Below are 16,201 nucleotides of genomic sequence, written 5' to 3'. Positions count from 1 at the left end.
AACTTTACATTGGGCTAAGTAGAGCAGGTCTTTCCCTCTGTGAAGCTAGTTTACAAACACTGGGAGAGGTGGCTGTTTTTACAATGCCCAAAACAACAACAGATTACAAGTCCTACAAAAAGACCATCACCAAATAATAAGAATAGTGTGACTCTCTAGTAACAGTAGTCAGAAGAAATGCAGCCTGCTGAATTACTTAAAAAAAAATTGAAACAAGTGTCTTTTAAAGAAGTTCAATGGACTAAATTGTAACAGAGATAAACTAAAAGAAATGAGAAAAAAAGTTGTATGAATAAAATGTGAATACAAACAAAGAGACAAACTATTGAAAAGAACCAGAACAAAATTCTGAAGCTGAAATACTATAACTTAAAAATTTTACTACAGTAATTGAGGAGCAGAATAGATAAGGCAAAAGAAAGAACAAGCAATCTTGAAGACAAATTAGTGAAAATTATTCAATCTGACAAGCAAAATGAAAAGATAATAAGAAGCAAACAGAGCCTAATAAACTTTTGGAATAACATCAAGCATACAAATATACATGTTATGGCAGTCCCACAAAAAGAGGTTCAGAGTGCTCATGTGGAGAAATAATAGCCAAAACTTTCCATAGGAGTTAGAGAAAAAAATGAATGTACAAGGTCAAGAAGTTTAATCAACCCCAATTAGGATGAATCCGAAAAGACCATCACATATTACATTAGAAAGAAACTATCAAAACTCAAAAGCAAAGAGAAAGTGATGAGAGCGGCAGAAGAAAAGAAATTTATCATATACAATAAAATCTGCATAAGATTATCTCCATTTCTCAGCAGAAACCTAGCATTACAGAAGGCAGTAGAATATATTCAAGTGCTGAAAGAAAATATTAACCAAGGTATTATATTTGGCAACATTCTCCTTCAAAAAAAATTAGAGAACTATTTTACAACATGGAATTAATAACAATATAACATATAATCGAAAATCAGTAAGAATTTAAGTGTTCATACCATAGAAAAATTGTAAATATGTCACTTAACACATGTTAATTAGCTCAATTTAGTCATTCCTCCAATGGATACACATTTGAACATATGTTGTCAATACAAATATAAAAAAATGGACGCAGTTCACCAGGACTCTAGACCGGCCCTATAAAAAATTAGTAGGGGAGTCCTTGAAGTTGAAAAAAAAAAAAAAAGATGCCAAAAAGTAACTCCACTACAGAAATATAAAGTTCGCCTGTAAAAATAAATGAATATAGAATCCTGTATTATAGTACTTTTCATTTGTAACTCAACTTTCAATTATTGCCTAGCATTTAAAAAGCAAAGAATAAAAAAGATTGTAAATATGTACTAATGGGAACACAACATATGTACAGGCACTTTCTGATGCTGGTAACACAAAAGGTGATTGAAATTGTATAGAAATTGTTGTTGTGTGTGATTAAAGTTTTTATAGTTTTAAATAGAATATATAACTTTGAAATGCTTTATGTACCTAGAATGGTAAACACAAAGAACATATCTATAAGCTATAAACGGAAGAAAATTTGATGGCCACCAAAGCATATGACTGCAAGAAAAATCATGGAAACGGAAAAGAACACACTAAAGAATAAGATGAAGCTCAAAAGTCTGTAATACATACAGATAATATTTAACAAAATGGCAGCAATAAGGCCTTCCCTATCAGCAATTATTTTAAATGCAAATGGCTTAACTCAACAATCAGAAGGCACAGGTTAGATGAATGTAGACAAAAACAGGATATAAACACATGCTGTACGTAAGAGACTCACTTGAGCTCTAAGGACACCCAGAGCCTGAAACGAAAAGAACAGAAACAGGTATTCCACGGATATGGTAACCAAAAGAGAGCAGAGGTGGCTGTAGCACTGTCAGACACAACAGGCTTTAAATCAAAAACTCTTATAAGAGACAAAGAAGTGATAGATCTTGAATATAACCAGTGCAATTTTAGGCAAGGCCAAGCACAAAATGGCCACCAACCCTTCCCCACTTCCCTTTACAAGAAGCCTTATGACTTCAGCAAAATAGAAACCCTTTTGCTTCCACATGGGTGCAATGCCCCTCCTTGACTGCTTCAGCCAGCCCTTGGTGCCCTACAGCCCATAGAAGCTCTCCCACCCCAATGACAGTTGCTGCTCTCCATTTTGAGTTCAGCCCAGCAGATTCTTTTCCTTTAATAAAGCTTGATTGGTACCTGGTATTTTGGCTCACTTTCTTTCATTTTGGTGCCTAAACCCAGGAAGGTTCCTGGCAGGGACCTTCGGACGATCCATCCCCTCTCTTGGGTTGATTGGCCCCCCGGCCACCCTTCCCGGACCTACGAAACTGGGTACCTCCGGGACTCTCTCCTCTTCATGTTTTAGGCCGATACATCCACCATCAGTCTCAACTCAGGGTGAGTCAGTGGGTCTGTCCTACTTCTATGGGTTCCCCTGACTACTCTATGACTACTCTCTACTTACTACAAAGCCCAGGCGCCTGGCTGAGGGAACCCCTCTCATGCCCCCCAACTATTGGAGTATGCTCCTCTAGCCAGTAGGTGGCTCCTCTCTCGAAAAGAAGGCACACACCAACAAGGATGCTCATTGGAGTTACCCTTCTTCTACTAGGACTGATCACCTCCTTTCTCACCCTCTAAATTGGATCGTCACAATCCAAACCTTCACGGCTCTATGCCCTTGGGCTTTCTCCTGGCCAATATAAACCAAAATGTCTCACTTTCTACAACCCGTTGGCCTCCAGGGAGACATTAAACCTAAACATCTTGTTTCCTCCACACTCTACGCCTCTGGGCTATCTCCTGGCCAACCTCTTGGCATCCAGGGAGATATTAAGCACAAATGCCTCATTTTCTACTGCAATCAGGTTGGCCTAAATACAAACTAGACAATGGATCCCATGGCCAGGAAATGGCACTTTCGATTTGGATACTCTCAGAGAACTAGACAACTTTTGTCACCGAAGCAGCAAAGCCAGAGAGATTCCTTATGTTCAAGCCTTCTTCTATCTCCAATTGCATCCTCTCTGTCAAAACTGACATACATCTCAAATTCTCCCAGCTGATACCCAATCTCCCGTTACAGACTCAGATCAATCTTTTGATCCATCAGATCACTCTGCTCCCCAACCACCACCTTATGCTCCAGATCCTCCACCAACCCCTTCACCTTTTCCCTCTCTTCGTCCTCAGCCACCCAACTCTTCTCCTTCTTCCCCTTCCTCAGGTGACAACCCCACCTCAGTTCCGGCTCCTTTACACCCCCTCCATGAAGTGGCAAAGATGAAGAGAAATGTCCAGGTCCATATCGCCTTTTCTCTTTCTGATCTCTCTCAAATTAAAAAATGACTGTGAACTTTCCGGTCCAACCTGGACATATATCTTAAGGAATTCAGATATCTCACCCAGTCTTATGATTTCACCTGGCATGATCTTCTCTGTGATTCTCACTTCTACCTTGTCCCCCAAGGATAGGGAGCAGGTCTGGATAATGGCCCAAGAACAGGCAGACGAGGTATGTGCCCAAGATAATAGGCAGCCTGTGGGAGCCATTGCCAACCCTCCCATGGAACCAAATTGGGACTACAGGGCTGGCCACAAGGATCAGGATCTCAGCGATAATATGATCACACACCTACTTCATGGCCTCCAAAAGACTACTCACAAGTCAGTCAATTATGACAAGCTTAGAGAAATCACACAGAGATCCACTGAAAATCCCAGCAAGTTCCTAATCGACCTCTCTGAGGCTTCACATACATAGACATGCATAGACATAAACTCCTGTGCAGGCATGGCCCTCTTACACTCTCATTACCCAATCAGCCCCTGATATTTGAAAATAACTAAAAAAAACCTTGAGGATGGTCCACATACGACCAAACGAGACCTCCTCACTGCAGCTTTCAAGGTTTTTAACAATAGGGAGGAGGAGGAGAAGAAGGATTGATACAAAAGAGATCAGGACAAATATCAGCCCTGGCTGATGCTATCCGGGGATCACATACTCCAAAGCTGGCTGCCTCTAGGGACAAGCGACCCAGGAACTGCTTCTAATGCGGTCAGCTGGGCCACTGGGTACAAGCCTGTCCTAACCCCTAGCCCTCTTGTGGGCCCTGTCCTCACTGCAAACAGCCATGTCACTTGGTGGCTGACGTTTCCACTCACCAGAGTGGGAGAGACCAAGTCCCCAACCCACAACTTTTGGCTTCACAGCCATCCTTACCAGAACTTCTTGGATTCCCCCAAGAGGAGGACTGATGATGCCCAGGGCCTGAGGCCCCCACAGAGATCACCACACGTGAGCCCAGGGTAACTCTCTTGGTAGCAGGAAAGCCAATCTCTTTTGTCATTGATATAGGGGCCACTTATTCTACCCTTCCTGAATATGCAGGACCAACAACCCCATCCTCTATCACAATAGCAGGGGTCACGGGATCAGAATACCACCCACGGATCATTCAATCCCTTTCCTGCACCCTACATCACACCGAATTCACACATACAGTTTTAATAATGCCTCAATGCCCAGCCCCCTTACTGGGATGGGATATCCTTTCCAAATTCAAGGCTACCCTTACCCTAAATGAACTCCAGCTACGATTCTCCTGTTACAGGCCACCCCAGACCTGGCCCCAGAGGCTTCCACCTTCCCCTTCACCTCAGACAAGGTTAATCCCTGTAGTATGGGATACTTCTTCTCCCTCCATTGCTACACACCATTCTCCTATCCTCGTTAAGTTGAGGAACCTCCCCTTTGTTACAACACCCCATCACCAACAAACACCTAAAAGTCTTAAAACCCATCACACACAAACTCCTTTCTTCTCATCTCTTACAGCATACCCACTCACCTTTTAATACACCCATCCTTCTGGTTATAAACCCTAATGGCTCATACCATTTAGTTCAAGACCTCAGGGCCATTAATGCAGCCATTTTACCCTTAAACCAAATCATTTCTAACCCCTATACTCCTCTATCCACAATCTCAACAACAACCCATTTCTTCTCTGTACTTGACTTCAAAGATGCCTTTTTTTCTATCCCCTTACACCTTTACTGTCAAAACCTGTTCACCTTCACTTGGACTAATCCTGATATGTGTAATTCCCAACAATTCACCTGGACATTATGACCTCAGGGGTTTCAGAATAGCCCCCGACGTCTTCGGCTAGGCCGTAGCTCAAGACTTATCTGAACTTCCTCCAACTCGTAGCACTTTAACACAATATGTGGATGATCTACTCTTGGTAGCCCCTCCTATGAGCATTCACAGGCCCACACTGTTGCTCTCCTTAATTTCCTGCCCTCCAGGGGATATTGATTGTCTCCCAGCAAGGCCCAAATTTCTTCTCTTTCAGTCACATATTTGGGAGTCCACCTCACCCCCAACACCACCGAAATAATGGTGGATCGCAAGAGTTTAATTTCTAAACTCCCTACTCCTACCACAGAGGATGAGATCCTTCCTTTCTTGGGGCTTGCAGGGTGTCTTCGCCTATGGATTCCTAACTTTGACGTCCTAGCAAAACCACTTGATGAGGCAGCCAAAGGGGATCCTGCCATTTCCTTAGATCCCACAAAGCCCATTCATTCTCCCTTCCAGCGATTAAAAGCTGCTCTCCTCGCAGCCCCAGCTCTATCCGTCCCAAACCTATCTCATCCTTTTATCCTATACAGCACTAAAACCCAAGGATTGGTTTTTGGGGTTTGGGGACAAGAGATGGGAGATATCTTCTCCCCTGTTGCATACCTTACCAAACAATTGGACACCACAGATCAAGGATGGGGCTCCATGATTACAGGCCTTAGCAGCAACTGCCCTTTTAGCACAAGAAAGCTCTAAACTAACTATTGGACAACAGACAGTCATTTGTTCCCACCATCCTCTTCAAGACCTTCTCAGCCATAAGGCTGTGTCAATTCTCCCCGATTCCTGCCTACAACTTATCCACCTTACCCTCACTGCAAATTCCTAGTTCTCCTTTAAACCTTGCCCTCCCTTAAATCCAGCCACTCTCATCCCAAAACACTCTTGACCCTTAGAACATAATTGCATGGAGGCTTTATATCTCTTAATCCCTCTCCACACACCTCCCCGCATCCCATTACATGGCCCCCACATACATGGTTCATAGATAGGAGCGCCACCTCTACGCCCGCCCCACAGGCACGTTGTGCCATAGTAATCTAACACGAACTATTGAGGCTGCCTCCCTCTTCACTAACACCACTTGCCATCAGGCAGAACTCATTGCCCTCACCCATGTTTTCACTCTGGCAAGTAACAAATGAGTCAATATATACACTGAATCTAAGTATGCTTACCACATTCTGCAGTCCTGCACGGCCATATGGAAGGAGAGGATACATGACCACTCAGGGAGGGCCCATAAGAAATGGATATCTTATCAAGATACTTCTTGAGGCTGCACAACTTGCAAAGGAGGTTGGGGTTATACACTGCAGAGGACACCAAACCTCCCATGACCCCACAGCCCAGGGAAGCAAGCTGGCAGATCTAACTGCAAAACAGGCTGCCCAATCACCAGGCCCCCACTCTTCCTCTCTCACTCAGGTCCTTCTCATGGCCCCTATGCCCCTACCCCAATATCCATCTCAAGAAATACAACACCTCCAACAGTTGGGAGCACAAAGGAACGACAACTGGTATACTCTCTCCGGTTGCTATGTCCTCCCTACCACACAAACTGAGCAAATCCTTTTAGATTTCCATAATTCAGTTCTTATAGGCTATGAACCCCTACTACGCCTTCTTCAGCCTTTATGTTACTCTCCCCACATGGCCAAGTTACTTAAACAAATCACTCAAAATTGTCCTTTGTGTACTCGTTGCTTCAATCAAGGAGGCCTCCAAGTTCAGTCCTTTCCCACCCACCAGGTCAGAGGATACACTCCTGGCCAAGATTGGCAAATTGACTTTACTCACAGGCCTCCCCACAAAAGGACATGCTACCTTCTAACCTTAGTAGATACCTTTTCAGGTTCGATTGCGGCTTTTCTCTGCACTTCAGAGGATGTTACAGCCGTAACACATGCTCTCACCACAGAAATCATCCCTCATTTTGGCTTGCCCATCAGCCTCCAGTCTGATAACAGTCCAGCATTCATTTCCCAGATTACACAACTCACAGCACAGGCATTACAGATCAAATGGGACTTAGACATACCATATCGGCCTTGGTCATCAGGCAAAGTAGAAAAAGCCAATCACCTCACAAAAACACACCTCACCAAGCTGTCCATAGAACTTCATCTCCCTTGGACCCAACTTCCCCTCTAGCACTCACTTGCTTGCGAGCTGCCCCCCACAAGTCCACAGGCCTCAGGCCCTTCGAGCTTATGTATGGTAGGCCCTTCACTCTCACACCTCTCCCTTCCAGCTCATCACCTTTAGGCCAGTATCTCTCTACTCTTTCACTAATTAGGGATCTTCCTTGGGAACAGGCAAATGTTCTATTACCTCATCCTCTCCCTACCACCCCCGTCAGACTTTTAACTGAACCCAGGACAGCAAGTGTATTTTAAAACCCGAATCCCAAAGCCCCTCTCACCATAATGGGAAGGGCCTTATACAGTACTTCTCACCACCCCCATGGCAGTAAACTTACTAGGAAAGGCCCCTAAGTATCATTTATCCTTGGTAAAACTAGCACCTGAGACTTTACCCAAAGAATCTGTTAACACCAAGCCAGAGGGGTCCCTCTACTCAGACCCTAACCCCACATTTCCTTACACTTCTTCCATTTTAGGACCCACAAAACTGAAAATCTCCAAGACCTCCACTATTCCCCGAAACCCAGAAGAAGGATGATCTTTCCCCCAGTGATTATCCTGTCACTCCTACAGGCCCGCTTCACGTCCTTCCCACAGGAGCTGCTCCAAGACTTGTCCTGACCTGCCACCTCTGGTGTTGAAGACAGCCTTGAGAGAGTACCTGAATTAGCCTGCTAGGGCACCCTCTGCAATTACACCCCTGACAACGTTACCCTCTACTCCTTTTCCCTACTATTCCTCCTCTCAAACTCTCAGCCCCCAATGCTTTCCTTTTCTCTTCCTCTTGCTTCTTTTCCTAACAGAGACATATGCCACAACCTGTTCACAATGTACAACCAAGGTCTTGGTGGCTAGAAGGACACTTTCCAACCTCACGGGTCTGCCACCCAGAACCTTTGGGGGAACCCTACAGGACACATTCACATCCCTGACATACGTTCCCACAACATGCTATGACCAGACAACTGCCACATCAAGTTCTTGCAGGGGTAAAAACTACTGGTTAGCTCTTTCGAAAGGTGATTCTGCTGGAGTACAGTGCCCAACCCCCAACAAAGACATTTCTGCTTCACCCAAACCACTCACCTAGGGTATAGTGATGGGGGAGGACTTCAGGGCAAAACACGTCAGACCCCTGACCATGATGGACTTATCCTTCTTCTTGGTCCCTGCCTCTCTCGGTGTTTCTCTAATTTCTTACAGGAACACATGCAGGCTTTCACCAATCAAAATGCCACCAAATTATTCCTAGGAGGAGGATATCAGCGCCTGAGTACCATCAACCCTTCCCCAGAAGAATACAGCCTCCCCACACGAAACCAATACCCTGCCACCCAATTCTTTTATTTTTTTCATATCCGCCCATCTTCAGCAGGAAGTAGCTTCAGAAGAATGAGACCTTCGCCCCTTTTCCCTTATCCCTATACTTAAAAGGCAGGAATGATAGATCTTGAAAATAACCAGCACCATTTTAGGCGAGGCCAAGCACAAAATGGCCACCAACCACTTCCCCCTTCCCTTTACCAGAAGCCTCGTGACTTCTGCAGAATAGAAACCCTTTTGCTTCCACATGGGTGCAATGCCTCTCCCTCGCAATGCCTGCCCTTGACTTCTTCAGCCAGCCCTTGGTGTCCTACAGCCTGTATAAGCTCTCCTATCCCAATGATGGTTGCTGCTCTCCATTTTGAGTGCAGCATGGCAGATTCTTTTCCTTTAATAAAGCTTGATCGGCACCCGGCACTTCCACTCACTTTCTTTCAAGAAGGACATTATAAAATGATAAAAGTGTCAATTCACCAAGATGCAAGAATTATAAATACATACACCACAATCAGCAAAGCTCTTGAGTATATAATGTGAACATTGGCAGAATTCAAGGGAATAGCAGGAGATTTCACTTCCCCACTTTCAAGAACGGAGAGAAAAACCAAACAGAAAATCAATAAGGAAATAGATGACATAAAAAACACTACAGGACCAATTGGAACTAACAAGACTTATATGCAACACACCACCAAAACAGCATAATACAAATTTTTTTTCAAAGTGAACATAAAACAATATCCAGAATTGACCCCACATTACAGAAGAAAACAAGATTTAGCAATTTTTTAAAGACTGAAATCATACAAGTATCTTTTCTCATCATGGTAGGATAAAACTGGAGATCGACAGCAGAAGGAAGGAAAACTAGAATATCCACTCATAAGTGGAAATGATACAACACACTCTTTAACAACCAATGGGTCAAAAAAGAAATCGCAAAGAAAATTAGCAAATATCTAGAGAAAGGAAAAAGAAAATACAACATGCCAAAATTCATGAGATGTTAATGAAAAAACTCATATCTCTAAGTAGAGAGTAGAAGAATGGTTACCAGAGTCTGGGAAGGGAAGGGTAACAGGTGGTGGAGGGGATGGCAGTAAAGGGAAAGAGGCAGATTAACGTGTACAAAGTTACAGGTAGATAGGAAGAACAAGTTCTGATGTTCTAGACTGAGTATAGCTTATTATATTATACTGCATATTTCTAAATAGCTACTAGATAAGATGATCCTGAATGTAATTACCACAAAAAACAGACAAATGTTTAGGTGATGGATATCCTGTCTACCCTAAGTGAATCACTGTACAATGTAGTGTATGGATGTAATGAAACAACACACTGTATTCTACGAATATGTAGAGGTAAAATTTTAAAAATAAATGAAATTTTAAAAAATAAAATATTAAAAATTCATGACTAAATGCTTACATTGAAATAGAAAAAAGGCATCAAATCAAGAATCTAATATTATACCCCAATAAAGAAACAAAAAGCAAAAAAACTGTTCCAAATGACTGAAGAGGAGGGAAGACTTCTAAACTCATTCAGGCTAAAGTGATCCTGACAGCACAGCCAGGTGATGGAGTTTGGATGTGTTGTCCCCTCCAAAACTCATGTGGAAATTTGATCCCGAATGTGGCAGTGCTGGAAACTGGGTCATGCGGGCAGATCCCTCAGGAATGGATTAATGGTCTCCTTGGGAGAGGGGATAAATAAGTGAGTTCTTGCTCTATTAGTTCCTGCAAGACCTGGTTGTTTAATAGACCCTGGCACCCCCCCTGCTTCCTCTCACCATGTGATCTGCTTGTACCCACCAGCTGCCTGCTGCTTTCTGCCATGAGTAGAAGCAGCCTGAGGCCTGTGCCAGATGCAGCTGTCCCAGAGTTGCAAGCCAAATAAACCTCTGTTCTTTATAAATTACCCAGTCTCAGTTATTTCTGTTATAGCAATACAAAACGGACTAATATACCAGGCAAGGACGCTACAAGAGGCTGGACTGAAGGTAGTGAGTTACCCCAACTGATTATTCACAATCAGCTTTCTTCTACTCCTTCTTCTTCTCACTACTGCCCTTTACTATTCTTTTAATAATAAGAATAAGACACTACAAGAAAACTATAGACCAACATCCCTGAAAAATCACAGAGAAAATTCTCAAAACAAACCCAAAAGAAAACCTACCTAATTAAAGTGAACTGCATATTGAAAGGATCATATACTGTGTCCATGTGACACTTATTCCTGGAAAGCAAGGAAGATGCAACATACAAATATCAATCGATGTATTAATCCACATTAAAAGAATGAAACCACATGATCTTCTCACTGGTTGCAGCAAAATCATCTTTAAAAAGTCAACACAATTTCAAGAGAAAAACACACAACACACTAAGAATACAATCTACCTCAATATAATAAAGGCCATATGAGAAAAGCCCACAGCTAATATCATGCTCAATGTTGAATGCCTGAAAGCATTTCCTTTAACATTAAAAAAAGACCAGAAAGCCCACGTTTGTTACTTCTGTTAAGTATAATGTGGGATTCCTAGCAACAGCAATTGAACAAAAAAAAAAAGAAAGAAAGAAAAGGCATGCACTAGAAAGAGAGAAGTAAAATTACCTCTGTTCACACAGGACATAATCTTTGCTTTTTTTTTTTTTTTTTTTAATTTTGATAGCTGGCCAGTATGGGGATCTGAACCCTTGACATTGGGGTTATAACACTGAGTTCTAACCAACTGAGCTAACTGGCCAGCCCTGAATATAATCTTATATGTACAAGATCCTTAAAGATACCACAGAAAAAAATCTTTTAGAATTAATGAAGGAATTCAGTCAAGTTCCTGGACATTAAAACTTTACGAAAAAATCAGTGGCATTCATAAACACTAACAAAGAATGATGTAAGAATAAAATTTAAGGGCCGACCCCGTGGCTCACTCGGGAGAGTGCGGCACTGGGAGTGCAGCGGCGCTGAGGCCGCGGGTTCGGATCCTATATAGGGATGGCCAGTGCGCTCACTGGCTGAGTGCGGTGCGGGGGACACCAAGCCAAGGATTATGATTCCTTTACCGGTCACACACACAAAAAAAGAATAAAATTTAAAAAACAAATCCATTCACAATACCATTGAAAAAAATTAAATACTTTATAGTTTAAAAATAAGGAGAAAGAGGTATACAATGAACACTACAGAACACTGCTGACAGGAAAGTATGAGCGCCCTCTATAAGATGTGTCAAAAAGATATTTGTTGTAGCTTTCAACCTACAACAGACTGAACACATTTGAAGAAAGGTTTGTTGTTCGACAAAGGTTTAACAAAGGTTTGTTGATGAGAAAAAAATGACAAACACAGAAAAGAAAATGAAGCATGAACAATAGTTTAGTCAAGAGCCTCACGCATGGGAGGTTCTGAATATGGTCAAAGTTTTCCACTGATTGTTGGCTTAAAGGAGATAATCACAAGTATAAGTGTTCTACATTGTCACAGAGCCCTTGACAGACACTTTTGTGACACTGTTGAAAAGCCAGAACAACTGGAAACCCTTATCAGTTAGGCTCTCCTGTTACTTTCTAGTCAAGAATCCTGGGGCATGCATCAACTCCACCCAGTGCCTTCAGGGGGCATCTCTGTATGTAGCAGGATGATACTTAAACAAACTAGTTAATGTGTTCTTCAAAAATTTTCTGTTATCGTGTAAACCCACTCCATAGTGGAAAGCATAAGAACTTACCTATAATGTAAAGGTGGGTTATCACAGCAGGAAAAAAGGATGACATGTCAGACTCTACCACTGTGTATATCAAAAGCAAGTTTCAGAGGCAAAATCTAGCAAATTTAAGAGAATATGAAGTCAGAAAAAGCAAGGCTTTTTACATTCACAAAACAGCAGCAGTAGTGCAAGAGAGAGAAAAATATGACGTATAAGGGTCAGATTTTGTAGCATCTTCAGATGGGACTCTGTGCTCTCCCATAGACCTCAGGCTAAGACCATGAAAGACCAAGCTTTGCTTCTAATGTAGGACTGGGGATCAAAGAGATGACCTTTCTATGTACTACTTCCACAATTTTTCTTCTTTATTTATTTTGCTTTCATAATTTTGCTGAGTAATAATAATCTCAGAAGATCCAACCCATTGCCCTGTTATACACACCTGAGAAGTATGACAAAAACATAATGGAAGAAAAAGCTTGTGAAACTTCAGGAGGCAGTGAGGACTTGAGACAGCTCCCTGCAGTTTCTGGGGCCCCAGACAGAAAAAGAGAGAGCCCAGTGTTTCCCGTCTTCTGACTATGTCTTCCAAACACATAAGACAGGACGAGACCAAGAAAGATACAGGTGTCAGGACTACAGATGCCCCAGCTCTGAACTATATGAAAAGGAAACAGAGTATCAGACGCAATCAAGCACAGAAGGAAAGACCAAGGGAGAAGAAGACCCTTGTGAAATGGACCTACCCATGCCCTTCAGAGTGAAGGAAACAGAGAGTGCACAGAAGCCAGACGAGTGTTGTTCATCATAATAAGGGCTTTGCATTTGTTTCCATACGAGCTGCAGCACCACCATAAGGTGAAAGGATAAACTATTACACTTCTGAGGAACAGAGTGATAAGTAGAGAAAAAGAGAAATTTCCTTTCAGAGCTCATACGTCATAGACTTTTGTTTTCTCACAGACCTCTCCCTCTTGCAGAATTTCCCAAACACTTTAATGATGCGGTTTCCTCTCTGCCCATCTGAGCTCTCACCTGTGTTCACACCTTTGATCCATTCCCACCCTTTGGGTTTTCTTGCTATCATCACTTGGCTCTCCACAGTCCAGGGCTCTTTCCCTTGCTCCAACATAGAGATGAGACTCAGGTCAAAATGAGAGATTCCTGCTTAAAACAGAAAGAAATATATAGTGCTGTGACTTTCTACAATCCCAACCTTATGTTTACCTGAGAGAGGACATTACATATGAATCTAGAAAAACATTTCAGAACCTCGTCCACTGATCGTTTTCTTTTGAATGCTTAAGAAACACTGTAATATGCAGAGATCTAGGTCTCTTCCAGGAAGCACTGAGTCAGAAGGTCAGGGGTAGAAAAAAATGATATTTCAAGAGTCTGCTAGAAGGTTTTTCTAAATACTTCAGCTACGGAAGTACCACTCACGTATCAGGAAGGGTGCAGAACATCTAAAAAATGAAGACGGCTAAAGTCTAGATGCCACCTTTCAGAGTCAACAGGGCTTCAATCCCAATGGAGCAATGTAGGGATTCCGAAGAGGCACAAGAGGGAAAATGTAAAGATACACAAGGGCAAATTCCCAAATTCTGGAGGGACGTTATCCTCACCCAGGGAGAACAGGTTCCTGTAGTTCTCCAACATCACGTCCCTGTACAAAGCCCTCTGAGCAGGGTCCAGGCATTTCCACTCCTCCTGAGAGAATTCTACGGCCACATCCCTGAAAGTCAAGCCTCCCTAAAATAAAAAACGCATTTTACCAAGGGATTATAGAAACAGGTATCATCTTCACACAAAAGTAGAAGAGAAGAGAATTGTAAGAGTGATTTAACTTAACTGAGTTGTCTGACAGATGCACATTAAGGTATTTTTGAGCAAGTTACCTCTCCCTAATTGCATTTTATTAAACTTTTCCATAAGAGGTAACGATATCCTCTAAATCAATGAGGGTTTTTCACTTAGGAAAACAATGCAAGAAGTATACAAATAGAGAGCTGACACAGTGTTTTCTCTTTAGAAGTGTTAGGTATTGTGTGTGATACGCCAAGTCATACTCAGTATCTTGACGAGCTAGAGTATGAGTGGTGTCTTCAGAGACAACAAATTCCACTGTGGCTTTAAAGAAAGGAAAGCAGAATCTAAACACCATGATGAAAATAGCAAAAGCAATGACTAAAGCTTGGCAACACTTTCCATGAGCTAAGCACTATTCTAAATGCTGTACATGCAAACCCATGTTCATCACAGCATTAACCACAACAGCCAAGATATGTAAGCAACCAAAATGCCTATCCACAGGTGGTGGATTAAAAAAATGTAATATTTACAAAGAAATATTATTCACTCTTAAAATGAAGAAAATCCTGTTACACGGTGCAATGTTGATAAACCTGGTGGACATTAGCAAAGGGAATAAGCCAGTCACAAAAGGGCATATATTGTGTTATTCCACTCATATGAACTACCTACAGTAGTCAAAATCATACAAATGGAAAAGAGAAAGATGGATGACAAAGGCTATGGGGAAGGGAGAGGGGAAATAGTGCTTAGTAGATATGAACTTTCAGTTTTACAAGATGAAAAAGTTCCAGAAATTTTTTGCGCAATAATATGAATATACTCAACACTGCTTAACTGCAAAACAAAACAAAACAAAACAAAATTTTACTGCAAGACATAACAAAGACATGATCAAGATTGAGAAACCCAATTCTTATTGGAAAACATGGTCACATAAGACCTCTGTGTGTACAAATTCAAAGCCAATCAAACACAAAAGAAATACATGGGATTTTAATAAAATCTGCTTATGTTGTGTTCAAGGAGAGCCAATATAATTTTGAACAGAAAAAGGAAATGGAGGAGTTTGCCAAACTACATATAAACCTAAAACTTTAAAATGAATAAAATGATATCCTGCAAGATATCATATCAATCCAAACTTCATTAGACAATAATAGTTCATTACATGCAAATGAAACACAATATTTTGTAATCATGCACTAAGGGAGGTCTTCTAAAGCAAGATAAAACAAAGATACAAAAAAAGAGGACATGAAAGAAGAAAGATTTTTGTCATAGGCTAAAAAAAATGTATAACTTAAAAAAAGACCTGGGTTATATATAAAGAATTAAACTACAAAGTACAAAACAGCTCTTAAAATACATGAAAGGAAAATTGAACAAAGTATGAAAATCCATTTTATATATAGACATACACACATCTATATTTCCATCCATAAATTACTGAAACCTACACAAACTCCTAAGAAATTAGAAAATTGAAATACTGTGTGAGGAGGGAGTTAAACTATAATGCCCTCTGAATGGCATTTGAGACCAAAGGAAGCAGGCAAGCCCATATGGTATATAAAGATACTTGTCACTGGGGAACTTACATACAGGAAAGGTCACATGCAGCAAAGAATCAGACATCAACAGATGAGAGCTCTAGCTCTTTGGATGTAGGCAAAATTCATATCGCAAAGCTCTGTTACTAAAAATAACTTCAAGGAAAAAAGTTAAGAAAAATAAGTTGATAACATCATTCACCAGGTGTCTTGTGATCCATGAAGCAGGGGGTCTTCTGATATTGGTACTCAGACCATTGACACCACCTACTGTAATAAATCATTCACTCCCTGAAACTTATGTTCTCTTTATGCTTGCCCTATGGTTAATGTAGAATAAGTCTGAAGCAAAGAGTTTAAACAGAAGTCAACATGGCAGGTGGGACATAAGATAGCATTAGTCCTGTTCATCCTCTAATACAGAGGATTGTTATTTTCACAAGATAATCAAAATATAAAAAGAATGTACTACGAA

At 41.5% G+C, this 16,201-nt stretch overlaps 1 protein-coding gene across 1 annotated transcript in view; it reads right to left on the bottom strand.

Annotated features, from left to right (window-relative positions):
• The window catches only part of LOC134372922 (zinc finger protein 160-like), a 91,251-nt gene that overhangs the window by 71,831 nt on the left and 3,219 nt on the right, over nucleotides 1–16,201 (bottom strand). The window contains 2 exon segments of the mRNA XM_063090257.1: nucleotides 13,397–13,525; nucleotides 13,987–14,113. Coding sequence (XP_062946327.1) covers nucleotides 13,397–13,525; nucleotides 13,987–14,113 — 256 coding nt within the window.

Source organism: Cynocephalus volans, chromosome 3 (genome assembly GCF_027409185.1).
Source record: "Cynocephalus volans isolate mCynVol1 chromosome 3, mCynVol1.pri, whole genome shotgun sequence".
NCBI lineage: Eukaryota > Metazoa > Chordata > Mammalia > Dermoptera > Cynocephalidae > Cynocephalus > Cynocephalus volans.
Note: the sequence above shows the minus strand (reverse complement) of the source record. Positions and strands in the feature narration are given on the sequence as shown.